The sequence below is a fragment of the Neocloeon triangulifer genome, unplaced genomic scaffold (assembly GCF_031216515.1).
Source record: "Neocloeon triangulifer isolate White Clay Creek 2 clone unplaced genomic scaffold, ASM3121651v1 ptg000014l, whole genome shotgun sequence".
In the NCBI taxonomy this organism is placed as follows: Eukaryota; Metazoa; Arthropoda; class Insecta; order Ephemeroptera; family Baetidae; genus Neocloeon; species Neocloeon triangulifer.
This window is the reverse complement of record NW_026775556.1, coordinates 16267803-16295772: the sequence shown is the minus strand read 5'-3', so window position 1 is coordinate 16295772 and position 27970 is coordinate 16267803. Positions and strand designations below refer to the sequence as shown.

General features: G+C 42.0%; 1 protein-coding gene across 4 annotated transcripts; it reads left to right on the top strand.

Moving 5' to 3' along the window:
* The first annotated feature begins 34 nt into the window (after positions 1-34).
* Positions 35-27766, top strand: LOC132201176 (dopamine D2-like receptor). 4 transcript variants are annotated; one of them, XM_059627131.1, is made up of 9 exons: positions 35-112; positions 7052-7439; positions 17091-17200; positions 18063-18315; positions 21099-21230; positions 22566-22693; positions 23634-23760; positions 24253-24541; positions 25403-27766. In XM_059627131.1, the coding sequence occupies exons 2-9, from the start codon at positions 7098-7100 to the stop codon at positions 25615-25617; spliced, it is 1596 nt and encodes a 531-aa protein (XP_059483114.1). In that variant the 5' UTR covers positions 35-112; positions 7052-7097; the 3' UTR covers positions 25618-27766. The 4 variants fall into 4 exon arrangements, with proteins under 4 accessions (XP_059483114.1, XP_059483111.1, XP_059483113.1 ...); XM_059627128.1 differs by having other exon boundaries at positions 21099-21314; XM_059627130.1 differs by lacking the exon at positions 35-112 and adding an exon at positions 1081-1186 and having other exon boundaries at positions 21099-21314.
* Positions 27767-27970: the final 204 nt, after the last annotated feature.

The following is a 27970-nucleotide window of genomic DNA, read 5'->3' as shown; positions in this document are numbered from 1 at the left end:
GTGGTGCACACTTCAGATACAGCCTGGCCGCAGAGGAAAGTTGACTGTATACATTTTGAAGTTTGTTCGACGCACTTTAGATGCAGATGAGACGTAAACGACCGTTGTAAAAGTTAGTTTGGAAACCACTCAAGACTGTCACCCGCTCCAGTCGCAAAGTTAAACTCTTTTTCCAGCTGCCTTTCGGTATGCATGTGGCTCATGGTTAGCGAGAGAAGCGGCGCCGAGTTGCGAAAAGCGGGGCGAATTTCACAGAATCGGTGGCGCCACTGATGGCCGCGCTTCGAGTCGGTCGCATCCATTGATTAAAGCCTCACAGGGTGTGGCGATAGCATTGTAGTGTATAAAATTTGCATGCCTTTGCGTTAAATTTTCTCTGTTCAAAGTTCAAACACAAATACGTAAAATCGAACAAAGCTTGGTTGCTTTCCCCCCATAACCTGTCATTCAATTGCAGGACAGGGAACTTCAACTGAATTAACTTTGCAAACTTTCCAACAATTAAATTTGTCTCTAATTAAATCGTGAACTAGCTGTGACCGAGTTTCTCGACCATTTGAATTTCAGATTTAGCGGTTAAGTTGTGTCATGTTGTGAATCTGAGCATGGTATGCACACTCTGAGCGATAAATACTGATTAGAGGCGGTTAAAACTTGAGCTCCAAGTTGCGGGATTTTATTTCACGTGAAGCCACAGTTGCCGTTAAAGCTGCTGCTATAAACAAGCGATAAAAAATTGAGACGGCAGTTAAGCATCTCTTGAAAAACTAACAGGATAAATATAAAAAAATCAAACTAATTTGAATGTTTTGTTTATGGATTAAATTAATCTGAAAATGGTAATTTATTTGAACGCAGCTCGTTAGCTGCCATTAGCGAAGCGCGACAAATTTACACCGGCCCTTTTGTTCCCTCGACAACATTCAGTATTTCACTGTTAATTGTCGGCGGTGGCGCGCGTGTGGCCCACACTTAACCGCCCCAACGAGCTATAAGATCCGACAAAAGGAATGCTTTAAAGTTAGAACAGGGCGGGTTAGCGATTCGCAGCTATATATGTGCTAAACGTATGTGTTCTCAAGGTATACGTTGCGGATTAAAGGCACTTGGCCGCGTCGCCGCCGCTCGCTCTCTAGGCTCTCACGCGCCGTAATAATCCTTCAATTATGCGCTCCAGACGTGCTAAGTATGTGCCTTTGAATCTTGTTAATGAAGCAGTTTCGACATGTACGCATTTTTCCAAAGCATTGGGAAGTGACTCGGCGTTACTGATTTATTCATAGCACAAAAAGATATGAAAGTGCTTGAGCTTTTTCGGTTGAAAAGAAGCGGTGGTTGCGGAAGAGGAATTCGAGTCAAAAGCGCGGTTTTGAAATAATCCGGCAGATTTTCCGGCAGATATGTGTGCCTGATTCCACCTCGAATGTATGACATTTGCTCATCCGTATCGAGAGCGCCCGATGACTCTGAACGCTTTGTGATGCGCCGCTGATGCGCATTGATTTCCTATTAGATGTACAGTACGTAATATCTGAATGGAAGACTGGCCGTATAAATAGATTTTATCTGCGCGGATCGACAATCAGTCAGAATCCTTTCGTTCGATAATAGATAGATGTTTTTCCAGTTTACAGAAAGAAGCTTATTTGACGGTGCATTGAAAAGAAAAAAAAGGGGGAAAGTATATTGGAAATCTTCCCTTGACAAAAGAACTCATTTCCGACTTTCGATCCAAGAGAGAGAGAGAGAGAAAAGCAAATTGTGGAAAATTTTGCATAATTCCGTGCTGGAAGATTAAATTTTATATTTTTATCTTCTTTTCCTCTCTCCTGCGGTTTCAGTTCCTCGCGAGAATCAAACTGCTCTGCGGCCGAGCAGCGAAATAAAATTCTATTCACTTCCAGGCAATTCGCAGCACGTTGACTGTCTGAGTGAGGGAATTGGAGCAAGAACGATGCGGGTTGCATATAGTCGCTGCGTGCCGAGAACAATATTTACTCACGTACGCGCGTGGATCTGTGCGAAGTCGCAAATTGAAAGGGCGAAAAGAGAAAAAAGAGAAAATTGGATATGCGCTCGCATTATTTTTCACGTTAGCCGCGGAATACCGAAGAAGGAGGAGAAACGTGAGCTGGAGACATTTGAAACTTTTCTTTACAAATTTGCAGGTCGAGTCCGGTGTCAGCGTTATAGAATTTTGCCGCCGTCAACGTCGATTGGGGAAATTGCGGAATCTACTTTGGAAATTAAAATATCCGGCTCGGCTTTCGTTGCCGTTCAAATGCGATTCGTTGATAAGCAAATTTCCTTTCTGCGATTATATAGAGGGAGCGACGCATCAGCAGGAAAATCGCAGGCGAAATCGATTAATAAGGAAAGTCGGTGGCTAATCAGACGGACGTGAGCACGCAAGATGTGGGCTTCAGATTTCGCGCACTGAAGCAAAAAAGGCCGCAATCAAATAATGGTCAAAAGAGCTAAGGATTCGATTAGTAGGGTTTTGGTTCGGTCGGGGCGTGTGCTCGCCTGTTTCATTGCGCCGCCAGGGGTAGTTTGGATTGGTCGGTGGCGCCGGCGCCCTTAATTTCTGCGAACGGAGGCTCCCGTAGATGCCACACTGTTGCGTTCCGACCGTCGGTCGATCCAGTTGCACGCTCACCTTCCCGAGCCGCATCTCTCTCTCTCTCTCTTCTCTCTTACTCTTCCTTGACACAACTCTGACTGCCTCTCCGGAGACCTCTGGGGATCTTTTTAATTCCTCTCTGCTAGGTAAGATTGATTTATTTATTTCTCTGCACGATACACCTCTTTGCACTGCTGCACTTCATTCCGCCTGTCTCGCGGGAACTTTGCTTTCCGCCGGAAGGCTTATTTTTAACGCTCTTTGCATGAATTTTTAATACACGCGAGATGGGAGTGCAGGTGGATGAAATTTAATTAAAATGTGATGGATTGCGCTTGGATTAAATTTGTAAAATGTCTCTGCTCTGCACAAAGTTATACATCGCCCTAATTGATTTTTAATCGCAATGTGGAGCGTGCATTCTCTCTATGAAAGGCCTGCGAGCCGGAACTTTGAAAGAGCCCTCTTGCTTTGCAGAGATGAAAGTTTATTTTTTTTAGAAGTGTGAAAGGCTGCGCATATAAAACTCGCTGAAAGTGCGAAATCATCAGGACGTCACTTGAAATGTATGAGAATTCAAATTATCAGCAGGAAGTGCCGCAGGAATTTGCATGAGAAGATCAGTAATTTTCTCAGCTGCCGCGCGTGCTAGAAAAATGCTGGCTGGAACATCAGCTGCCAATTGTATAAACACGTACAAAATTGAGATACTCTACGCGGTCGTAAAACTTGCAAACGGTGGTAAACAAACGCACGAACGAGGGTAGATGGGAGAAAGCGAGAGAAGTTCATTTCGACAGGGCGGCCTCTTAAACGGAGAAATAAAATCGCATCTCGGCGCGGGTGCGATTAATATTTAATGACGCCGCTCCCGAGAATGGCTCATACAATTTCAATGAATTGGACTAAAACACGGCTGTTAATAATAAACACAAAATAAACACACCGTCTCTCGGCTCCGTCGCCTCGACGAATGTTGAGGTTGGCGATAAAAAGAAGTGTCGACTTGGGAACAAGAGTCGAAATTATTGCTACCGTATTACACCCAGGGGCATTTGCTCAGAGGAATTTCCTCCTGCTCGACTGGATATTTTATACATTTGCGGATACGGTACTTTTCATGCACTCGCGACTGCCTATCTGCTCTCGCTGCGCACCCCTTTCCTTTATTTCCGTTAGAATTTCTCCTGTTTACCGAGGAGCAGTCGCTTTTTCCTCGTGTATGCTGAAATCGAGCTTTTCCGGCAGCAATAGTCCTCTCGGGGCACGTCGATCCACCTGTCGGGAGGCCCTCGCCCGCGGCTACCGTGCCATCAGATAGGTTTTAGGTGATTTGTTCCGGCGGGGAGTTGTTCCGAAGAAAAACGGTGAGTTGTTCCAGGCGGGAATAATTATATATGCATGCCAATAAGTAAAAGAACCTGGGCATATTGTACCGGTTCTTCCGGCTTCATCAAAACAAGGACATTTTGCAAAATAATAATTTCATGTAACGAGCACCATGAATAAAGTTGAACTTTTTCATGAAATAACTTTATGATGTAAAACGAACAACAATTTAACCATGAAATTCTAAAAATTCTTAAAAATCAACGTAGTTAGGAAATTGTAGTAAAAAATTTCGCTTTTTTAAAAAGGTAAATTACGAAAAAAATTGAAAAAAAACAATTCTGATCAAATTTAATCTACTGTATAGTAAATAGTAAACCTCGTACAAAAACTTGAAACGCTAAAATAATAATTATTTAACATTGTAGCTGCTCTAATATTTCATGAAATTAGAGACTGCAGTCAAAACGTTACAGAGATTATTATTTTTTTTTTATAATATATTGTACATGATATTAAATTATTTAAATGCTTTTTAAATTTTTTAATGGCTGCTGTTCAAACATTTTTATTACAACTAATTTTACAAAGTTTGAGAATTTTCATATTTATTTATTGATGTTTGATGTTTTTCTTTTATTACTTTAGATTTCCAAATCCATATTTTTTAATCACGTGACTTTTAAGACTCACGATCATCTCAGAGTTAAAAAAATAACTTTAATTAATTAATTAAATTAGATATTAATTGTATCAAAAATTTACCTGCAACGCCTAAATATAGCTTTGGAACAACTACTTTCTTTTGTGATTGGCTGGAATAACTCTCCGTTTTATATGGAACAACTCCCCGCTGGAACAACTCACCGTATACCGATATGGGGCGTCCGTTTCGGAAAAAGGGGATGTAAAAATTGTGGCCATAAATCGAAAGAGTTTGAGGCGCGCCTGCAATTTGGAATGCAAACCGCGTCCGTGTTGTGTTTGTGTTGACTCTTTCGAATCCGCAAGTGGTTCGTAATGTTGACGAAGGAAGGAAGAGCTGTGGACAAACGAACACGTCCGCTGCGAGGGTTGCAGCTGCGTCTCGGCTCGCCCACGATCAAAGTTGACTTTTGACTCGGCACTTTTGGTTAGCGCGCGCGGTGCAGATCAGGGGGACAGTAGCTGTCTGATTCGCTCCCCCGCGGCGAACGGGCTCATTCATAAAGTTTTTGACACGTTCCCGAGGGAAACAGGTGACGCGCCGAAACAATGCACCTGCGAAAATGAATGGGGGAAGGACACGGCGGATCAGCCCAAGTGTCACGCGATCCGAGAACCGTGGTCGATTGCGGAAAGTTTCGGGGCGGACGCGCGAGTAGAGAGATGCGATGGGCAAAAACTTGTATATCTCTCGCTTTCGGACGCACTAATAAATCACAGCTCGGCATTGTCAGTTTTCATTCGAACTGATCCTTTCAAGATGATGGAATTCCACGTCTGCCGGTTAAGTGTGCCGTTGTTGATTGACCTCACAAAGGAGGGCGAACGAGAGTAAAAAAGGGGCCGCCCGTCGGGCTTTCTTTCCTTTCTCGCAGCTGCCGCGAAATGCGTGTGGATTTGCGGCTCATACAAGATTCGCTCTCGGTGGATTTCAACTCAAATGCAACGATCGTCATTTTCAGTCTCGTCTCGCAAACACGGGCGCGAGTTGCTGAGACAAAGGAGCAACGCAAACTCACCTCAAAACGCAAAATGTGGTTGTGATTCAAGGCTTTTGGGCAGGTTCAAAAGAGACTTTTGAAGATTTCCTTGGGGCACAACGGGGGTCTTTCAAGTCGGCTTTACGCGCAATCTTTTCAGCTGGAAGCCTTATGCCAAAGGTCAACGCCGAAATTTTCATTAAAACTTACCTTGGCGAGTGCGTGCGCTCTTCAAGGGTGCGTTTGAAGCCGCTCACAGAAAGGCTATTTTGTAAATGTTATCTCAGAGTGTAGAATATTAAATTAATTATCCTCAAAAACCAAACACCAGGAAAAGGCGTGCAGCTATTAAAGTAAGATAGATTGAAACTCTTGGGCTTTAAAAGGATATTTGTTTTAAAATAAGTAGTGAGGGAAAAGATTCATAAAAAAAATTACTAGAAAATTCAAATAGCTTAAATCTTAGAAACTAAAAATAATCCGTTTAAAAAGGTTTGATTTTGAATCTCAGTATTTTCAATTAAAAAAAAATCATCATGGAAAACATTAGAAAAATGCAGAGGTGGGAGAAGACCAGCAATGAAAATCTAAAAGGTCCCTAAACACAAATGCCTTTTTTCTGATGAAAATTTCAAAACGTAAAGTTAAGTTAAATGATTTTAATATAAAAAACAAGTCAAAGCTAGAAAGATTAAAATCATTATTGTTGTTTATTTGTCCACATTGTGACAAATACATTGTTTACATTAAATTGTTGGAAGTAATTTATTTTAAAAAAAAGGAATTATTGGTTACATGGCACCACCACTAGCAAGAATTTTGCTAAAACTTCCGAGATCAAAAAGACCCCATCCGCCGCAGCGAGCCTCAGTTGACTAAGTTTTTGTTCTTATCACTTATCACAAATTTTGCAACAGGGAAACTGTTACCATTCAATAATATTGGGAAAAAATACAAAATTCTTTTACATGATTAAAGATTGCAAATTTATCTATTTTTTTCTTTTTCTTTTTCATTATTTGGTTGAAGTTAATTAAAGCTTAAACAGCTAATTTTCAGCAAGTTCATACTTTGTATTTTAAGTTTAGGCAGAGATATTTTTAAATTTTAATCCTTACCTTTTTATTATTGTTGTTTATTTTTTCACATTGTTACAAATACATAATACATTGAATTGCTGAAAACAATTTTTTAAAAAAAAGTATTGTTGGGCAAAACGGCACCACCACTAGCAAGAATTTTGCTAAAACTTCTAAGATAAAAAAGACTCCGTCCGCCGCAGTGAGCCTCGGTTGACTTGGTTTATCATTTAAAAATTCCAAATTTCAACTATATTTAATGCATGGTTATGCACAAAGCTAAATTAATAAAAATCACAATTCTTTCATCATTTCCCAAACCTCATTTTTTCCAGATTTGGAGACAAGATGTAATTGCGCGGCGAGTTCCGCCGCCTGGAAATGACCAACAACATCATGGCCGTGGGCCTGTGGACATCGAACGCGACCCAGCAGCTGTGGCTGAACGAGACCGACTGCACCAACGGGACGCTCGGGAACGCGACGCTGGGCAATGCGTCGGACACGGGGCTCTCGATGGGCGGCGTCCCTCCGGAGAAAAACTACTGGGCGTTGCTGCTGGTGCTGTTCCCCGTGTTCACGCTGTTTGGCAACGTGCTCGTGATCTTGGCCGTGCGGCGGGAACGCACCTTGCAGACCGTGACCAACTACTTCATTGTCAGCCTGGCGCTCGCCGACTTGCTGGTGGCCGTCGTGGTCATGCCTTTCGCCGTCTACGTCCTGGTGAGTTGCTCCCTTAAGCATATCGCTTTTCGCCCTCCGCCCAGTTAGTTCTTTATCTCTGAATGAAAAAGGAGAAGCCACAGAAGAATATAATATTGTCTTCTTCTGTCTCTTTTACCCGAGGGGATTGATCCGAGTACTTCAAAAAGAGCCGCACGATTGGGCTAGTTTGTTCTCGAGACTGTTGCTGGAAGATCCGGGAAGATCATTAAAAACGCTTTTGGCGGAGGGAAATTTTATTTTTTTCTCCCGTCGCCTTTTCCTTATTTCGCTTTGAGTCAATCAAATGTTAAGAACTACTGCTGGGCTTCTTCAGCGATAATAATACAAAGAAATAAATATAGTTGACGCTGAAGAGAGAGGCGTAGTTTGCCATAAGAAAAGGAGACGGAGATGAATAAGAAAGGGTTATTGTTAATAAAAATACATTTCGCTCGGCTGCATCAAAAGAGCTCAACAAAGACTAACAAGGGAAGCTCTGAAAGTTGCTACGGCCAAGTGTTTGCGGATTAAGCTGTCCGGCCCTGGAATGACAAACAAAATTTCGCCATTGGGAAAATGATAGACGCTGATTAATCTGAATCTCTTGGTGTCATATTTAGAGAATTTTGCTCGGCAGTTTTTAGTGCTTTTTGTTTGTGTTTATTAAGAAAACAAACGAAATAAGAGGATGCAATGTGTATCTTTAGCCTCCTATTTTTGTCTTATGTCAACAAGGATACAATATTGACAATGAACTAATTTCTCTTTATTTAATTATTACTATTATTTATTGTTCTCAGTTGATACAAAAAATTTGTAATTTGTTTATTTAAGTTTCGAATGAAGCCTACTCATCAATAAAGTGATGAGAAAAAGTTACAAAACTTTTAAAAGCATATAAAATAAATTGCTGAAAAAAGTGGACAATACACTAATTAATTAAATAATAACAAAAATAATTAGCAATTTAATATTTAAAATAATTTGAATATGAACTAATATAGTCTTGCTGCAGATTATTACTTAAGATTTTCATTCTTATATGCTAATTGGTGCTGTTCTTTTAAGCATATTTCCAAACTTTCCACCCAAAAGCTCAAAATTACAACACCGTTTTCTTCGATCGCGTGCGACGAAAAACGTAATTAAATGTCTGCCACAGAGAATATTTGAGCAAAGGGAAATTTCCCAAGACTTCACGCTAATAATTAAATTGCGAAACATGATCTTAGATTTCGAAACCGGCACGCAAGCGTCAAGGAAATCCCACAAAATTCATCTCCACATTCTCCGAACGTGCACGCAAATCCTAAGAAAACGACGGTCCGGCGCAGGAGAAGAGCAAGGATGGCTTCTTTGGAAACTTATTACCCGCCAAATTAGTCCCGGACGATCTTGGGAAGTGCCCCGTCGGGGCCCTAAATCAAGGGCGAGCGAGGCGTTGCTGAATGTCTCACACAGCTGAAGGGAATCACACTGGCTTGGCGCCAAGGTCGCAGGTTCCGATAACCTCAACGTCTGCTGTGTCGTCGTCTTTGGCAAGCGTAAGCTTTTCTGCCTTATCCGAGCGGCCGAAATCCAATTTCGGCGCGTATAGCACCAGCATGATCCTCCTGTTAAGCCCGCATAAGTGGAGCAGCAGCGAGCTGAATGCGACCGACACTTCTCAATCTGTACAAACGGCGCTCACTGAATGATCCGATTGAAAGTTTGCAAAGAGGCCTTTTCAGTGGCAACACACGGACAATTGGTGTTAAAACTCCCCAGCCATTGAGTGGCAACCTGTCGCCCGTTTGATCTGGCCGCGGCGGAACTTCGACGATCTTGTTTGAATTTCTCACCCCAGAGAGTATTCATGCACACAGGGCCTCTTTCTCTCTCTCTTCATTGGAATTGGCAGGCTCGCATCAACTGCGAGAACACTCGCTCGACGCGCACTCACTTTGCTCGGCGGTGTTATAACAAAAGTTTCGCAGCCGATCGGTGTCATTTGAGGCCCTGAAATGCCTTTTGACGTTCCCCTCAGAAGTCCACCCGCTAGACAGCATGAAAGCGGCAACCATCAACGCACTCGCATGGGATTTTCAAAGTTATGCAACACTCGCAACACGCGTGACGAGATGTTTGCCTAACTTGGCTTTGCCCGCTGCATGATGCTTTAAGCTGTTGCTTCGTTTCATGCTCAGCGAGCGGGAGATGACTTTGCAGACAATATAATGCGAGCTTGCAAATTTTAAACTTTGAAGTGGGGGATGCATCGTTGTTTCGGAAATTCAGACCGTTAGCTCCAAGATTTTATTAAACGAAGCACGCACAGCTTTTACACACTAATAAATTTAATTACCCCACAGTCTACAGCGGGGAAACGTTTAAACCTTACTCGAAGAGGAAAGATTAAGTTTTGTTTGCTCACTTAAAAGACGAGAACAATTGTAAATACGTTTTCCGAATACTTTATAATTTGATTATTTGTAGAGAAGAAAAGTCAGACAAAAGCCGAGATAATTTGAAAGTGTGGTTTTTCCTTTGGTTTCAGAAGGAATCTGTTACAAAATTTTGTGTACTTTTCAAACTTTTCCCATTTTCGTCTTTTTATCGTTGCTTTTTATGTTTAAAAACACCCTAAAGTTTGACTGGGTAACCCATAATAATTACACAAATGCCTGCCGGGCCAAAACAACTTTTAAGCGCTTTCTAGGAAGCTTCTCAAAACAAATTACAATTACAGTTTTAGCCCAAAAGCTCGATGCTGCAGGGAATAAAGCGGGTAAGCGACCGGCCCTGCTCGCCCTCGCCTCGGCACGTAGTAAACGAATTCCCCGAAACGACCACTATTGAAAAAACGCGAAAGGTGCGTGACATCGGACACTGTTGCCCACTTAAGCAAACCGAAAAGGCCCCTCGACACCTTTTGAGGCGAGTGGCCGGTCGGTTTACTCTCTCTGATGCCCAGTGAGAAGAACTCACGCTATATTTTTTAAGCGCCGCCTGCCGCCGCAATCACGCGTGCTTCGCCGACCGGCACGGGCGGCTTCCTCAATGGTCACGCAACGACCAACATTGGCACATTCACAACTCACAGCGGGGTGGAAGAGAACGTGGGGAATGCGGATTAAATCACAGCTATAGAGGGAGAGCACAAACCAACCGAGGCGTCCCAATACAAACACATAACACACTTGAAAGCAACAATCGAGCCAACTTTGCGGACGGCCTTATCGAAATCCCCCAATCGACGCAGGCAGCACCTTTCTCTTCATGTCCCGATAGAGAGCAGCTGCAAACCTCTAACCCTTTTCGAGAATCGCCTCGCTTCAAAGGCTTCGCCGAGAGCAAGGCTTTTTCTGACCACCACCGTCGGCAAAGGGGCAGAGGTCAAGGCTGCTGGGCGCATTATATTGATTGCTGGAGAGTTTAAATTTTAAATTAGATCGCGCTCACGACCCTCCTGGTCCAAAAAAAAAATGAAGAAAATTTTTCGCCTCTCGTAAAAGTAAAGCGTATCATTTCGTGGCTGTCGGGCGTCGAGAATTTATGCGATGTAATTTTCGGAAAGGCATACATAATTTTTCATATCCGCCGAGCAAATTGGGGGTGAAAATAATGCCCGTTCATGGATAGCTCGGAAACTGCGGCAAGCAGCTCTTTAAATATTCTGTATCCGAACGAGTTATTATCTGCGCTCGCGAGAGAGAATATTACTGGCCGCTTCAACTGCTCTGCACGCCCGCCCCACTAGCGCGCCGCGTCGTAATGGATTCATGATGATAACAAAACCACCCCTGTTATTTTATGAAATTTAATCTGCGAATAAATGCGCCGCTGAAAACAACCGTCCTCTTATAATCTGCATCCGAAGGAGGAACGCGCTAATTAAGTCGAATCGTTTTTAATCAGAGAGTGAGCGATAAAACGATTCGCCCTCATTCCGCGTCTCTCTGTGTGTACCGCGAGTACATAACTATTTTAAAACGGCGGCGCTGTTTAAATATTGACTCGCGAGTGTGAAAAGCCGAAAAAAGCGTTAGTTGGCACAAGAAAGAATGTGTGGGAAATAAAAAGAAAGCTCGGCTGCTTTGAGTCGGTTGTTGCAGACGCTGGTTTTTATTGCAATGGACCATCTTTGATCTTCCCTGCGAGCACAGAGCGAGCGAGAGGGCGAGGGAGAGCACGGCGGCGGCACACAGCGGAGCACGGCGCGCCCGCCGCCGCCACTCTGCTCGCTCGCGCTCACAATTACCTGATGTCGCATTAGGGGAAAACTCAAACATCTGCATAATATATGTGCTTCAGAGGTGGCGTGTGAAAGAGAAATATGAATAATCACGCCAGAGCCGGCGGAGAGCTGCGAAAAGTAAATTTATTTTTCATGAGCGCTTTTTCACATGCAAAATTTCATTTGGTCGCGCACAAAAGTAGAAACGGGCTGAAGGAAACTTTGGCGCAATTTAAAAATTCGGTGCGTGTGGCCGTCGGCAAAGGAATGCTGCCTCAAAGTAGTCATCACAGTCATAAATGCAGTGCTGCTCTCACGTTGACACAGACATAAAAAGGAGGAAAAACAGAAAAAAATAAAGTTAGAGCTCAGGCGTGAGTTATCTAAAATTGAAAGTGGGCCCCGTATGTATGTGTGTGTGTGGTGCTCACGCGCGCGCACTGAATACTCGATCACGTGCCCTTTCGCGGGTCGATATGCCAGATGCACATAGCACTATATACGCGCGGGCAACAATTGGCACTGGCGGAGGAGGCGAGAGAGGAGCCGCCGACCGGTACGCACACCCAAGGCATTATACTGTCTAATCATATTTTACGACTATTGTTTCGCACGAGTGAATTAAACTCCGGCGGGCCGCGCGCGTGCTTCCTGCCAGATATACACGAGTGTAGCATGAAAAGAGCTCGCCTGAGATTTGGAAATATGGTCATCCGAGAAGAGAAAATAATGAAAGCCGGCTGCGCTTCCCGTTCTCTCTCTCTTTTCTGCCAGAGCAAGCTGCCTTTTTATTACGTATATTTAATCTGTGCTTTACGAGCGACGTTAACAGAAAAAAAAGTATTAAATAGCTGTGGTTGGCTGCCGCCGTTTTCACGAGAAGAGCGCAGTAACAGCGAGATAATCAAAAAATACCTGACAGTCCGTACTTAAAGTGGATCCGAGCTGAAAAGAACAAGGAGGGGTCTAACCTCGCCGCTTTCGGGAACAAGAGAGATATTAGGATTTACGATTTCCCCCTGCGGTTTCTTTCTTCATACATATATACATTTTTTTTGTATTATTTTGGATTACAAATTGAGTATAATATTTTTCTTATAAAGATGAAAGTCCTTCTAAGAGATGGAGCTGTTAATTTAATTGTTCCATCAGCTGGCAGCCGACCGGGCGATTCTCACAGTATACCGAGATAAAAGGGCTTCTTGAACAAAAATAAACAGAGAGATAGGTGAGCTGTATAACATGTGGCGAGGTAGAAATTATTGATATAGCTGCTGACAAAGCCGTCAGTCGTGTGTAGCATGAAAGTCAAAGTAATTTTTGTTGGAATGTTTCTTTGAACAGTAATGGGACGAAACAGCAAGGTAATAACTAAATAAACATACAATTTTATTGTACAATTGTTCCAATTTAAATTTTTGTATTGACCGAGAAGAATAAATAATAATAATACACGTTTCCAAAGAAAATTATTACCATGTGAAACGGAAAACACAGCAAGTGGTAAAAGCTAAAAATAACACCTTATGGGAGTTGATCTGTTGTGTATCGCGGTTCGAAATTCAGACAAAACACAAGTCCATTAATTAATTAAAGGAACATTTCAGAAAAATTATCTAATTCTGATAAATAAATTTTATGGTCGGTTGAATAGAATAAACAAATTAGCTTTTAATACAGTACATGATATCAAAGTTGTGTTTAATCTTAACATTTAAAATACTCTTTAAATGTGTATTTTTGCCTGAAAAATGTAAAAAAAAATAATGAGTCTGCTTACAAAATACTTATTTTTAATTTCATTTTTTTTTTTTTTGCTAACCATCTTGAGTAGAATAATCAAAAGTAATAATAGAATAATTTTAATGATCATGAAATAGAAATTAAAAAAAATTACAAATAATAAGCTGAAATTAATTTCCAAATTTGTCAGCGAAAAGGCGGAGATTTCAGAAATTTTCAAGCTGGTTAATCCCTTTGTCTGGTCAGTAGCTTTGTTCGCATCCGCTTTAAGGGTGCGTTTTCGCTCTGCGGCGCTAATGTCGTAAGTCAGAAGTCACCAAGTATAATAAAGGGTGGCTTCCTGCCGGTCTCAATTGTCCCAAATTTAATCAGAGGAAAGAAGTAGAGGCCGAAAAGTCCGCTAATGTGGCCGAGCTGCGGCTCACCAGCGCACAGCAGGGCCCGGCCTGCACGTTCGCCGGTCGCAAATCCCAAAGTCCCCACTGCATCTTCAACCCGACGGTTGCATCCCTGAAGACACCTTTATGAGATTCGACACCCACTTCCATATTATCAGACCCGTGGAAATTCGGCCTTATCCGCAGCGGCGGATGGGCATTCAAGGCAAATATTGTTGTTTAAACTTTGATGCTCGTCTGGGGTGTTCAAACTTGCTAATTGCTATATATATTTCACTGTCTGATACGCGAGCGCCAATTGGCTAAACGTTGAAATCCTAATTGGACGAGTTGCCTAAACGACTACTTAGAGAAATACGCAGCAATTTTTAATGAGTCTGCGCGACGCTCTCTCGCGCGCACTCGAAGCGCGTTTGTCGCCCTCCACTCTCATTTACAAAGAGAACACACACACTTTCCCGCTGGAATTCTTAATTTGAAAATACGCTGGAGTGGAACAACGACCCGTTTCCTTGCTACTTTTAGTTTTATTCAGAGAAGGAAATTAGATCCCTAAATTTCAGCCGCCTCGGACTTTCAAATGTCTGTCGAGCTAAAAGAGATGGGGCAAGTTTGCAGAATTGAGATTTTATTAGCGTGCAAGGACTGCAAGGGCAACTTTGTTTGGAGATGATGGCTTCATTGCAATTTATATTCTGGCTCAGAGCATTTATTTTATTTCGAGTAAAAAAGAAAATGAAATTGAGCTCGCCTAAAATTAATTTATAAAACACCTCAAATAAAAAAAAGGTAAAAATTTCATTTCTTTATTGATTAAAATCTTTATAATTCAATTTACTTAGTGACATTTTTCCTTTGCAATTATCTTGAGCTTTATGGTAATTTTACTTAAATATATTAAAAGAAGCTTGTGGCAGACTTATCGTGCATGCATATAACACGCACGCTTAAAATTAAAGTTTGCCTTTCACGAGTTTAAAAAACCCATGCATAAATTATTATTATTACTACTTTACACAAGCGTTCATCAGTGGCCACTTATAATGACTAAATTAAATTAGCAACTCCGGTCGTAAAGTCTTAACAGCCCCATCTTAATCAACCACTCAATCTTTCAATCACGTTGAAGCGAGAGAGAGAAGCAAAAGAGAAAAGTGGCTCCAGCTTTTACACCTTTAACTGCGCCTGCCCATTAATTATTCAAACGAGCGTCGGCAAACTTTTTCCGCTGAAATCCACCTTGGCGACGTTTTGAGAGTGTATCACGGCCCAGAGGCCGTAAATTCGGTTATGAACGAGTCCATTAATAGCGGCAGTCGGCAAATCAAGTCGCAGGCCCGCGCCAAGAGCAGCAGTTTTTCCGCCCAACGACCCTCGCTGTGCGTTTCTTGAAAAGTTGCCCACTCAATACAGGCCGGGTCGGACCGACCGACACCTCGAGTGGAGCACATTCATCGTCGTTAAGTTCGGCTCACGGGCGGTGTGGTCGGTGATGCGGAGAAAAGTGCAGCAGCTGCGACGTCAGGGCCCGAGTAGGACATCTCGAATCGGCGAGGGGGCGCGCACCACCCACCCACTCGCCCCCGGCGAAGAGGGCCGCACCCTGTGTGCCGGCTGTGCGCATCTCGGAGCAATTGACGTCGTGCAACAAGAGATCTCATGAAAATTTTTGCGAGCGAGCGAGAGAGAGCAGCATTTGTGCTCGCTGCTTTTATGTCGTGCGTCACCTCGAATTTCCACCGGGCAGAGACAGACGGATGCGCAGTGTAAAATTTTACGAGAGGAAATTCAACCTTTTTGCTCGCGGCGGCCTATGCTTGTTAGTATGACTTAAAATTAGCGTCCCGCTGCCTCGTTTATACAAAAATGAAATTATTCTGGCAGCGCACTCTTTTTTTTATTCATTTTCTCCGGGTCGCTTTATGATGAGCTGCCCGAGTCTCCGCGGAATTAAAATTGTGCGTCACCGCACGATGCAGGTCTTTTTTGGCCGATTTAAAAAAATTAAGAGTTTGTTTGCGTGCCACTTTGCAGGTAAGCGAGAGATTTGTGGTCTTGTTTTTGCAGCCTTTGTCCATTTGCGAGGTAGGCAAATTTAATAACGCACGCACCACTGGCTTAACAAAAATGTGAAAATTGTGAATGCCGTGAATGGAGTGAACTCTCATTAAAAAGAATTTTATTTTTAATTTTATTTTTCATTATTTCTTTTCAAAGGATAAACTTCTCTTTGAGCGCTACGTCAACGTTAACAGAGTTATATTCAACCCTTGATATCATTTCTGCGTTAAACTCTAGCGCAACAAACATAAATGTATGTATTTTGAAAAACAAAAAAACACTGTCAAAAACTTTTAAAAATTTATCAGTTTATTTCAAGAATTGTAAATTGAAGCTTAAATGTAGGGAGAAAAAAAATTAATTATTAATGCATATCTTGAACACATTTATGTAAGTTATATGTAAAAAAAATTAGCCCTTCAAACAAAATAAACGCAATTTACATTGCCAAACAAACTGTAATGTAAGAAAAAGTATTTCTTTTCATAATTCTTTCCAATTAAAGCATAAATTTCTCTTAGAGTGCTACATCAACGGTGAAAGAATTAGAATTCTCTTGATATTTTTTTGCGTTTAAATCTAGCAGCAAACAGAATTAAGTAATTTGAATAAATTTTTGTTAACACAAAAACATTTTTATTGACCAAGAGGAATAAATCATAATCATAATAATAATTCAGATACTTGTGAGCCTTTCCCAGCGTATTTCGAGACTTGTAAATTGATTTTCTAATATAAGGAGTACTATAAACGGCTAAAAACAATTAATTAATTACTGTTTATTTAAAACCTATGTGAAAATAAAAAATATTCACCCTTGTTAACAAGAGATTTACATTGTCACACAAACTTTATTAAAACAATTAGCAGCTCTTTTTTTCTGCTCGAGAACCGCTGACGAACAGCAAAAAGCGGGACCCCATTTAAAAAAACTGGCTCCACAGAAAAATACTCGCAACCGTGCAAAAAATGAAAAGCGACTATATACCCTCGCTTTATTTACGCGGCGCATTTGTATCGTGTATAACGAACGAAGATTTGTCCCGCGCGCGTTTTGTCCGTGTTTTTTCAAGCGTGCCGCGGCGCTCGCGCTCCTTTTTTTTCTGGTAAAAGGCAAATGAAAAACGCTTACAAGCAACAATTTTTCACGCTGACCACGTCGGCTGACGTTTTTAAATGGTCCTCTTTCCCTACCCGCTCTCTCCCTTTCTTCCTTTCTTTTGTGCTGAAATCGCATTTTTGTGTTGACAGGTGAATGGGACTTGGGGCCTGCCTACGTTCGTGTGCGACTTGTACATCGCAATGGACGTCACGTGCAGCACTTCGTCCATTTTCAACTTGGTGTCCATTAGCATAGACAGGTACGTACCTACACGCACAAGTTTTGCTTTCATCCCGGCAACAACAACATAGAACGGGGTGGACACAAAGATTAATTTGATACACACTTCCGACGAGTTCGTCTTTTGTGTCGGGTAATGTGCTCGGAACTGTGTGCGTTTACCAACAACATTGCATTACACACACGCGCGCGTGGAACGACACAATAAACGTCATAATTAGTATTCAAACATTTGCGCCGCGTGTGCATGTGTGCGCGATGTAAACGCGTTTGAATGGCCCAACCCTCCGCAGAATTTCCTTCTTCAATCGCGCGGATTTGGTTCTCTCGGCAGAAAAGGTATTTGCCTCTTTCTCTTCTTTCTCTCCACAGCATGAAAAAGTTCTAGATGGGACAGGGGATTTGAGAGATACACACACACGCGGCACGCAAAAAATGGATTGACGTAAAAGCCTCGTTTCTCTCCCTGGCATCCGTTTGATAAAAGCAGAAAACTTTCGGGCAGCCCAGCCGACCGTGGAGGTAGGTGCGCGTCGCAGGGCCACTTTGGCGCGCGCAAAAAATCTCTGCGTAATTCATCCCCACACTTTTAATAAAACGCGGCATTTTTTCAATAAAGACCACACATCCTCACAAAGGACCCGTCCGACTTATTAAATTTCGCAATTAATGTGTACTAACGTCAGAGAAGCTTTCCCCCTGTCCCAGTTCTCTTTCTCTCTTTCGCTCGGGCTTTTATTAAAAAATTCACGATCCAATCTTTGCCACCCGGTCGCTCGTACATATATACGGTGCGAAACTTTGTGCGTTTGTTAGTAGCCGCTAACTTTCGGAAGCTCTGCGTTGAAAGATTAATTTGAGTTGGCGTGTCGCTTTTGCAGGTACATAGCAGTCACTCAGCCGATCAAATACGCCAAACACAAGAACGAGCGACGCGTGTGGCTGACCATCGGGCTGGTGTGGGTGATTTCAGCGGCCATTGGGTCGCCCATCGTGCTCGGACTGAACAACACGCCCGACCGACTGCCGGACCTGTGCGTCTTCTACAACAGCGACTTCATCATATACTCGTCGCTCAGCTCCTTCTACATCCCGTGCATCATAATGGTCTTCCTATACTACAACATTTTTAAGGTAGGGACAAAAACGGGCGAGAGCTAACCACTCTGCTGGTGAGTGTGACCACATATGTCAACGTCCGCGCCAGCCCAGAGTGAGATATTAAGCGAATTTGCGGGCGGGAGGGTGCGAAGATCTGGCCGCTCTCTCCACACGTTCGATTTAACCACGCGCACAGCTAGTGTGGAACAAACAAACGCTTTTGTCATTTCTAGCTGCAGAGAGAGCGGTGAAGGCCGGCAAAAGCTCGCTCGGTTTAATTGAGAGCAGATAGAGTGAGCGAGGGGACGTTCATCGCCGCCCACCAGCCGTCCACTTGTCCCTTGTAGGCTCGATATTTTGCGGATCCGCGATATTTATTGGCACTAAAATTGCCAGCTCGACGCAATAAAATCAATCTCAGCCACTCCACTTTCTTCCACTCTTTTTATTTTCGCTTCTTTGCTGCTCGTTCTTATGAAGTATCGCGGCAAAAGACTCGTAAAATGTACCCTTTGTTTGCTACAATATATGATCGCTCGCTTTGCTCGCTTGGCTGCGCTTTTCAGTACCCCCTGAACCCTTTCGAAGCTCCGCTCTCTGTGCCACAGCAGCACCGGCATGATCAAAAACAAAGCCGACAAAGATGGGTCGGCATTGATCGTTCGAAACAGCCCCCTCTCTTCTCGCTAGCACGCTCTCGCTGAAAAGCAATAAAATGAGCGAACTCAATCACCCGTGCATAGTAAATACGCATGCTGTGGAGAATTATGAGCTCCACATGCAGGCAGACAGACAGAGAGACTAGCTTTCATTCGCAATCTTTTTTTGCCTGCTGCGAACGTCAAATCAAATCAGGCCCTCGCTCTTTTTCCCCGGCCGTCCGATAAAAGGGTCACAAAAATCATATAAAAGTCTCAGCGAAAAATGTGGCGAAATATATATATCAGCACGTGAGCGCGGAGCAAAAAGCCCCGGCACACATATGCGACCTCTATGATTGCGCAAGCACTTCATGGGATTCGAAAGAGATCAAATAAAGCATCCGAGTTATTATGTACTTTGAAGCGGCGTTCGCCCCCAATCTGCACTGCAGCATTAGTCGTAGGTTGGACGGGGGTTTTTTCTCCATATATATACGCAGTGTGTCGGCGGGGTTAGCCGCGGTGCGGCCACAGCCTTCACGAGTCGCCAGCTTATTAGCCAACGTAGCAGTACCTTTTTTGTTGGGCGCGCAAATTGGGTGTAGCGAGCAGATGGTCCGGTCCGATTTTTGCATCGCTCTCTGTTCGAAACAAGGAGCAAGGGTCCGTCGGCCGTTCGTTTGAAGTGGCTGATCACCACTAAGCACACCAGACGGCTGGTGGTTAATTACCGTGCTGACCGTGTTAACTAGTTTTTGCAGCCATTATGCAAATGCCGTCTAAGTGTTGATGTTTGCACGCTAAACAGGAATTGAATGAAACGAGACGAAACACAACACACGCCAGAGCGAAATTCAGTTACACATCCATAGTACATGAAGTTGTCCGTCAAAAATAAACCGTGGGCGAAATTAATCGGATCAATCTGAAATATGATTATATGCACGGGACGTGGTGCGGTTGATTCAGCCCTATATTTCATTATGTCAGTTTTACCGTCAAGGCTATATCGGATTGAATTGAATAGAGCCCGTGTATCATTATAATGTACACGTATAAGGGCCTTTCATTTCCAACACACCATTAAGTAAGTCACGGAAGAACTTTTCCCACTATTAGTGAAATCCATCCATCTTAATTTTACATGGCGTTCTGCTTGTTACGAGTTTCCTTCCGTAGTACGAACGTGGATGTGATTTGCTTGAATGGCACGAAGAGAGAGGGCTGCATGTTGAGAGAAAAAGCAGTGCTCGCCGCTAACAAGTCAATTAGCAAATTAAACAAACACTTGTCTAGAATCGAGTTCGCCACGGCAAACATATTCAAAGATAATATTATGGTGTTTTCATCGCTCACGGTGCTCCACGAATGAATTTGACAATTAATTATTGAGTATTCGTTGTAATATCTCCAGGCTCTTTTGTATTAAAAAACTTATGCTTTTTTTATTAAAAGCTTTTAAAAATCTGGGACTTTTTGTAAAGATAAAGAGATAACTTTTGGTGACTTTCAGTTTTCAAGGCTAATTTAAACTGATTAAAACAAGTATGAGTGTATTTTTGTTCAAAATAAGACACATTTAAGATAATTAAATACTGATGGTTTTTTGTTTATTTAAAAGAGGTTAATTTATCAATCAAAGTTAGAAGTTCATAAATTATAATCTCCACAGCATAGTTATAACCTTCAATATAATAAAAATAAAAAAAATTCATCGTATTTTAAGTATTTCAAACCAGGTTAGTTGGAGCGCACATCAATCTAAAGAAATTTTTATTAAATTTTATAATATCAAAGCTAGATAAATTATCATATATTCTTTTACGGAACATCAAAGATATTTCATTTGAACCTAAAACATGCAAATAAATGTCAAAACACATATAATAATATTTAATACGGGCATATTGCACGGTATTGTTTTATGATTGCAAATAAACAGACAGATCAATACTTCGTAAGCTGCGGTTAAGCCAGCAACTGCGTTCCGAATCCACCAAATATCTGAATTAATTTCCAGTCGACTGGCCTTTGACATTTCAACTGAAAAGTTGAATGCACGCCATACCCCCTGCGGACAAAACTTTATCCGCGGGCAGTCGGCGCGGAATGAGCGAAATGAGTTGCCGCCGCCGCAAAAATAAAACATGCAAAAACAATCTGTGTGTGTTGCAGGCGTTGCGGAAGAGGGCCCAGAAGCAGCGAGCTGCCCGCAGGTCCAACCTGGCCGACAGCATGCCCGGCGCCGTGATCGAGAACTTGGCCCAGACGCGCCGACTGGCTGAGACGGCCCTCGTCGGCGCAGGGGTAAGTGCGGCCTTGCCGCTGCCCTCGACCACCTCACTCACCCTAGACGAGGACAAGCCGACAAACACCGGCAGCGGATCTCAGGTGCACTTCACCTCGCTCTAGCTGTGTCTTCACATCTCCGTGCACTCCTCTTTCTCTTCAGATAACTAAATAATGAACGAAATTGACAAGAAGGGATTAAAACGCTGCTGTCGTTTGCACCTGCCGCTGTGCATGCAATCCTCGTCTACTATAAAAATAATTTCATCACTCCTGTCCCTTTCCTCCAATAACATACTTCTATGTCTTAGACACATATTAATAAAACTTCAATTTTTAATTTCTCACTTTGCCTCGAATTTCATCCTAAAAAAAATAGCTAGTTTAAGAATTATAAAATAAAATACAATATTGAATTGTTAAAGTTTTACCATATTTAGGCCCTTCCTGCAAATCAGATAAACAATATTTTACCCACATCATAAATAAATTGGATAAATAATATCTCGTTAAAATAGTTTAAAATTTTGAAAAACGAGAATATAATTTGGTCAACAGAATTTCAAGAATTTTGTTTGAAGAAATTGACACTTGAGAAGATGATCATACGAGTGATGAACTTGGACTTTTTTCTCGCTGTAAAAAACTGTTTTTATTCAAAAACAAGAGTGCTCTACCAGTTTGCGACCCTATTTCACGCGATTTCATGAGCAAGAAAAATACAAAAAATAAAAGCAAATTGAAAAATCACATTTTTTAACAAAAATATTCAGTATCTTAAAACTATTAATCAATCTCTCTTTAGCTAGCTCATTCTTATAGTCAGAGAGCAGGGCATTTGCTTATGAAATAGGTCAAAATAGGTTGTATAATTGAATTTGTTAGTTTTAAGATTCTGAATTTGTTAAAAAAATCTGGTTTTTCAATTTGCTGATTAATTTTTTATTTTTCTTGCTCTTGAAATAGGGTTTCCGACCGAGAGTCGTCTTGTTTTTAAAGAAAAGAAAAAACAATTTTTCACAACGACGAAAAAGCCCCAGTTCTTCACTTTCATGGCCAACAGAACTTTAAATTTCTTCTTCTGGAAACTAATCAATTTATGTGGGAAAAAAAACTGTTGCAGATAAGAACTTTTTTTGTTAAAAAGTAAACGCAAATTTTCTCCATCTCAAAATCGATGAATGTTATTTTTACACTTTCTTCGTTTCCGTTTTCTTATTAAAAATTTTAAAAATTGAAGTTTTTCTTGATGTTCTATCGTCAGCTAAAGTAAAAAAATCTGTTTAGTCTAATAATTTGTCCTTAGTCGATCTGTTGTTTTGTCTTGTGCTCAATTTTCCGTGTAATTGTCAGGACGAGGACGAGGACGAGAAGGACGACGAGCAGGAGAACGAGCAGTCGATCGACGACTGCCACGTCATCGCCAACGACAAATCCATTGAATTCATCCTGGCCACTGTGGTCGAGGAGGAAGCGGCCAGGTACGTGTGTGTGCATTCATATTTTTGCCTGCGTATATCATTTCTATTATGCAGAGTGTGTATATGTTGCCGGGGTAATCCGTGTTCCGAGACGAAACTTGTTTCCCATGTCCTAAAAGCTTTCTGGCGCGCTGCCTTATGTAAATGGATTCTGATACCCGCACACACACCCTCCTTGCAAGGGTGTTTTGTGTTTGGTATTCTGCGCACACAGCTATCACTACACCACTCCACAAATGTCCACGGGAGGCAAAATAGATCGACTCACGTTTTTTTGCTAAGCTTGTGTCAAAAACACTTGAGTTTTTGCGCACAATAAGCTTCGTTTTTACAAGAAAAAGCTGCTGATAAAAAGAAAATACCGCGCCTTTTTGTGCGTGGCCGAGGTCGAGTTACTGCACTTTTTACGACACTCGGCTGTATCTAATTTGATTCTGTAACGACACAAACAAACACAAGGACCATTAACTTTGGCCAGAGGTGATCGGGAAATCGATACTTGTAATCAAAACTTTGTGCCTAACATACCAACAAGAGGTTCCCTTATTTCCGAGGGGGGATGGCATGGATGCATGGGGCTCCAATTTTCTGCTTGAACACCGAGTATACAGCAGCTTATTTGAATCAAATTAAAATTTTCTGTTTGCTTAACTTCACGAAAAGGGGGAACATCTTTAAATGAGTTTTTGCGGATATACCCTATTTATGATAAATTTTATACCCTTTTTGGTAAAGTTGTCATAATTATCTTTTTTTTAAACTGAAATTGAAATGATTTCAAAAGATCTACAACTAGCTGAACTAGCACAATTTTTATTAAAATTAATTTATCGCTTCAGGCACCATTTTAGTCTACTTCAATAAAAATTTGACGAAATTTCATTATACATATATTCTTGGTTTGCTCTAATTCTAGGACAAAATGCAATAATTTTCGCAGGAACCCTTTGCCAGCAAAACTGCGCGATGCCAACGGCAACAACGATTCCGGGTACGCGGCGTCCCACATCGAGGAGCCTGCCTGCGTCCAGCCAGCGGGCAGTCCGGCGGGCAGTCCGCGCGCAAAAGTAAGTACACTGCATTGCACTCTCTTTCAACAGCACTGTTGACTGACGGGGAGTACAAGAAAATTAAATAACAATTACGTCTGTTGGGGCTCGTTCATAATTGACGCGCCGGTAAAGCTCGGGTTGTCGCTTTCAAATTTAATACAAAGCGAAACCCTAAATTATTAAACGGCCAGACTTGTTGAATATTTCATTTTGGGCCTAATTAGAGTCTAGCGCGCAGCAATCGAATGACTATTTCAGGCGCCGCTTCCTTGCAATTTGTTGAATGATTCAGTCCGTAATTTGCATCATGAGATGCGTCATAAGCTAGGTGTCTATTTAACAGTTTATTCGACGTAACAACAAGAATTTGAGAAGAAAAAAAATATATAATGAGCTAAAAATTCAGTCAAATTTGTATTAATTTGAATTTTTATGTTAAAATAATTTCCAATTCAAATTATTTTTATTAGAAATGGTGCCAATGCTTGTGTTTTGTGAAATTTTTAGGGTTCGCGGAGAAACGGCAGCTTCAAATCGACGGCGGGTCACTCGCGCAGTATGGCAATGCCAGTGCCAACCCCAGGGCCGTGCGCTACGTCTGGGTTGGCGGTGATAACGGTGGGCACGGTGGCCGCCGTGTCAGCTGCCACCGTGGGCGCCGACACCAAGAAGGATCGCAAGTCCACCGGCAGCAGGTTCACCATTTACAAGGTCAACAAGGCCAGTAAAAAGAAACGCGAAAAGTCAACCGCTAAAAAGGAGCGCAAAGCCACGAAAACTCTCGCCATCGTGTTAGGTGAGCCGCTTTTTTTAACATCTCTTTTTTCTTCTCTCTAAAAATAAACTTATTAAACATGGATTGCTTGTGTATACGTGGGAATGAAATTTTAGTCGCTGCCGCACGTTGTTCCATGTCAGTCTGTCATGAACTGAGCTGGAAGGAATTGAATTACGTGATGAATTGAACTGAGAAAATGTATTTTATCGATTTTAGTCGGAGAGTGGATTAAGATGTACAGTACGAGGCAATCTCCAATAAGCAGTTTCCTTTTAAAACATTTTCTTTATCCAAAAGTAAAATATTTTATAGAATTTGTAAAACTTTTGGGGCAAACTTTGAATTCCATATTGCCGCTTCCTTAATTGACTTTCAGCAAAGTTTCCCAGAGCTTTTCTCTCATTATTCCTGTGGGATTTCTTATTCGATTACTTAAAATAAAATTATCGAAAAAAATTCTCGACAACTTTGGGCCTGAAGTAAATGGAATTTAATTTCATGAAAGTTATCAGCCCCTGGATCGAAAGTAAATTTACCGAAAAACTTCTTTAGCAAACCCAATTTAGCAGGAAACCAACGCACGTCCAGTTTGTTGCTGTTCGCATTTAATCAAGCAAAACTCGATAAAAAGCTTTTCAGCGGCTGTTCGTGGCCAATTTCCTTTAACTCGAGATTTGATCTTTGGAAGCCGGCGGTCTTTCTATCTGAGAGGGAACTTTACGACTGCCACCATTATTAAGGCGTGCTTGCGCTCTCTCTCCGCAGCAGTCCCACAGCACCCGAGCTCTCTAATTTAGGTCACGAACTTCAAAAACTGGCCCCTAATTAGTTTACAACCTCATTTTTACTGCTCCATAAAGAAATGGCCTGTGTTCGCAGGGGTGTTCCTGGTGTGCTGGGTGCCGTTTTTCACGTGCAACATCATGGACGCCATGTGCACCAAGCTGGGCGCCACCTGCCAGCCGGGGGTGGCCGCCTTCATCGTCACCACCTGGCTCGGCTACATGAACTCGTTCGTCAACCCGGTCATCTACACCATCTTCAATCCCGAGTTCCGAAAAGCGTTCAAAAAACTGTGCATCAGCGGCACTTAATGACGCGCTCAACCCTTACTGAGTCTTCGTACCTTGGAGTGAAAGGAGGAAAAAATCAAGAAAAAGAAGGTTTTGGGCCAACTTTTCAACCGCCCTGCTGAACATGTAAAAAAACGTGATATACGAGCTTCTGCGAGAGAATGACGGAAATGACACTCTTCTGTTGGACGCGCAAAATATGTTTCAAAGGCAAATATTTTCTTACACCAGCTCTAAAGTTTAAAGAAAAAATCGTTCGTCGCAAAGTACGGAGTGGCCCGGCCACCTAACTACGCTCTTTTTCTGCGTGGAATCGACGTAACCGCCTAAAATAGCCGTCGTCGATTCTGCCCGAAATCGACTTTCGGTGGCCGGGCTGTTGTCAAGCAAGGCGAAGGGTCGACTTTATTTAAAATAGACCTATCAAAACAATGTGAGAGTGCATTGGGCTCGGCCCTTCCGCCTTAATGTGCTTCATACGTGTGCAGGGAACAGTGTATAGCGCAGCTCTTTCAGAATACATGTAGCCTCTCTGCCACAAAACGGCAGGTACGGTTGTCAAAGATATTATGCGCATAATTTTCCTCTTTGTGATGTGTTTTTTAAGTAAGTAGCTGCGCGCCGAGCAAACGGAGCGGCAGATTTGTTTGGGGTGGTCGGCTCCGATCGATTACACACACATATACTTAATCATCCCCTCTGTGAGGCAACTCAAAAAAATTAGGACTACATTGTATGGAAAAAAACAATCACTGATTGTAAGAGAGAGTTTCTAATAGCAAACAAAACGCTCAATTTTTTCTTCTACTTTTTTGGAATTTTTTCATTAATAAGAGTCTCGTTTTACATTCGTTTTTGATCTGCAAAAATAATAATTTTCTTTCACTGGCGCTTCGCCGTGTGATCCATTCATAAAGCATATATAAATGGGCCGAAAGGACCAGAGAGAGCGGCTGGGGTCGTTAATTCAGGGTATTTGCTGGAAATGCATTGAAAACTCATACATATATTCATATTGATCCGCCGACGTTTTTCAGCTCTCTCATTTCACTACTCTACAAGGAAAGTGTGCTCAAAATTTCCAGCTTCCGCAACCCGACGCACTCGATCGGCCTTTGCCCACATTAAATGTCTCATTGAATCATGTATGATGAAACAGCTTACTTGATATATTGATATAATATAAAAAGCGGCCAAAACTTTTAGACGAGAGAAAAACATACACTTTGATGTTACTCGCATCTCCTAATTTTTTGTAATAATTAACTAGCAATTAGTATACATTCGTGTTGAAAGTGACTCGTAGAGTTGTGAGGGACGAAAATGTGAACGACGTCCTCTGATTGGTGCGCAAAATATCAGTCAGAGGAGGCCTCACGGAAAACCTGACCAAAGATATTGAAATTATATTGATAAATTTTGGAGAAGAGCGGAGAACCAGGGAGACGCAAGACAAATATGTATCCAGTTTTTGAATCTGTGCGTCGGCGTAGGTATAGAGTAAAAACTTGTGCAGTTTCAGCGTAATTGCCCAGCAAGCAATCTCAAACGTCCTCGGGCAAATTGCTCTCGCGCCTTGAGTACAGCAAAAGCAGATGCCAGGAGAGAAAAAAAGTAAGCGTCCCTTGGCTCCATTCTTCTCGTACGTTGGAGGTAGCGAAGCGAGATAATTGAATAAAATGGGCGAAAATAAGAAAATTGTTATGATTAGAGAAAAAAAAACTCTTCTTTTGAGTTGCCGGTGTTGCAAAAAAGATAAAGAAAAATATATCGTCGCAATAATAAAGCACACCAACTCGGTTTGTGCGCAAACTGAAGTGGTGTTGGGTCCATAAGTGTACTATTTGCCGTGTGCATATGATATGAGGTACTTGTTACAATATATTGTTGTAGACGGAGGCCGGTCAGCCTGCGTGGGTGTCGCGGGCTCGGCGGAGGGTGAGCGGCTCGGAGCTGAAACAGACTGTCCTGCAGCCCCATTCTGATTCAGCGACGGCACACCGGCTCCGCTAGCTGGGCACCCACGCACCCAAGGGCGACAGGCACCCGCTAATACTTACAATATGGAAGGGGAGAATGCTCTATATACATATTGTATGAATTTCCTCTTGTTCTGTTTGTGAAGACGAAGAAATTTTAAACACACAAATAAAGTTTATTTATTGCTTTATTGCTTCCGCGTGTTTTCATTCTCTTTTTTTGCCATAAAAATATAAAATAAGATTTTCATTTATTTTTTATTTTAATAATCAAGAAAGATTAAATAAACATCAATGCTGATAGACCTAAAAATTTTTATTTTACTGCTTCCAGTTTTGCTATAAACCTGCTTTTATAGCTTACATAGCTGACGTTGCACCTTTTAGCCGAAACT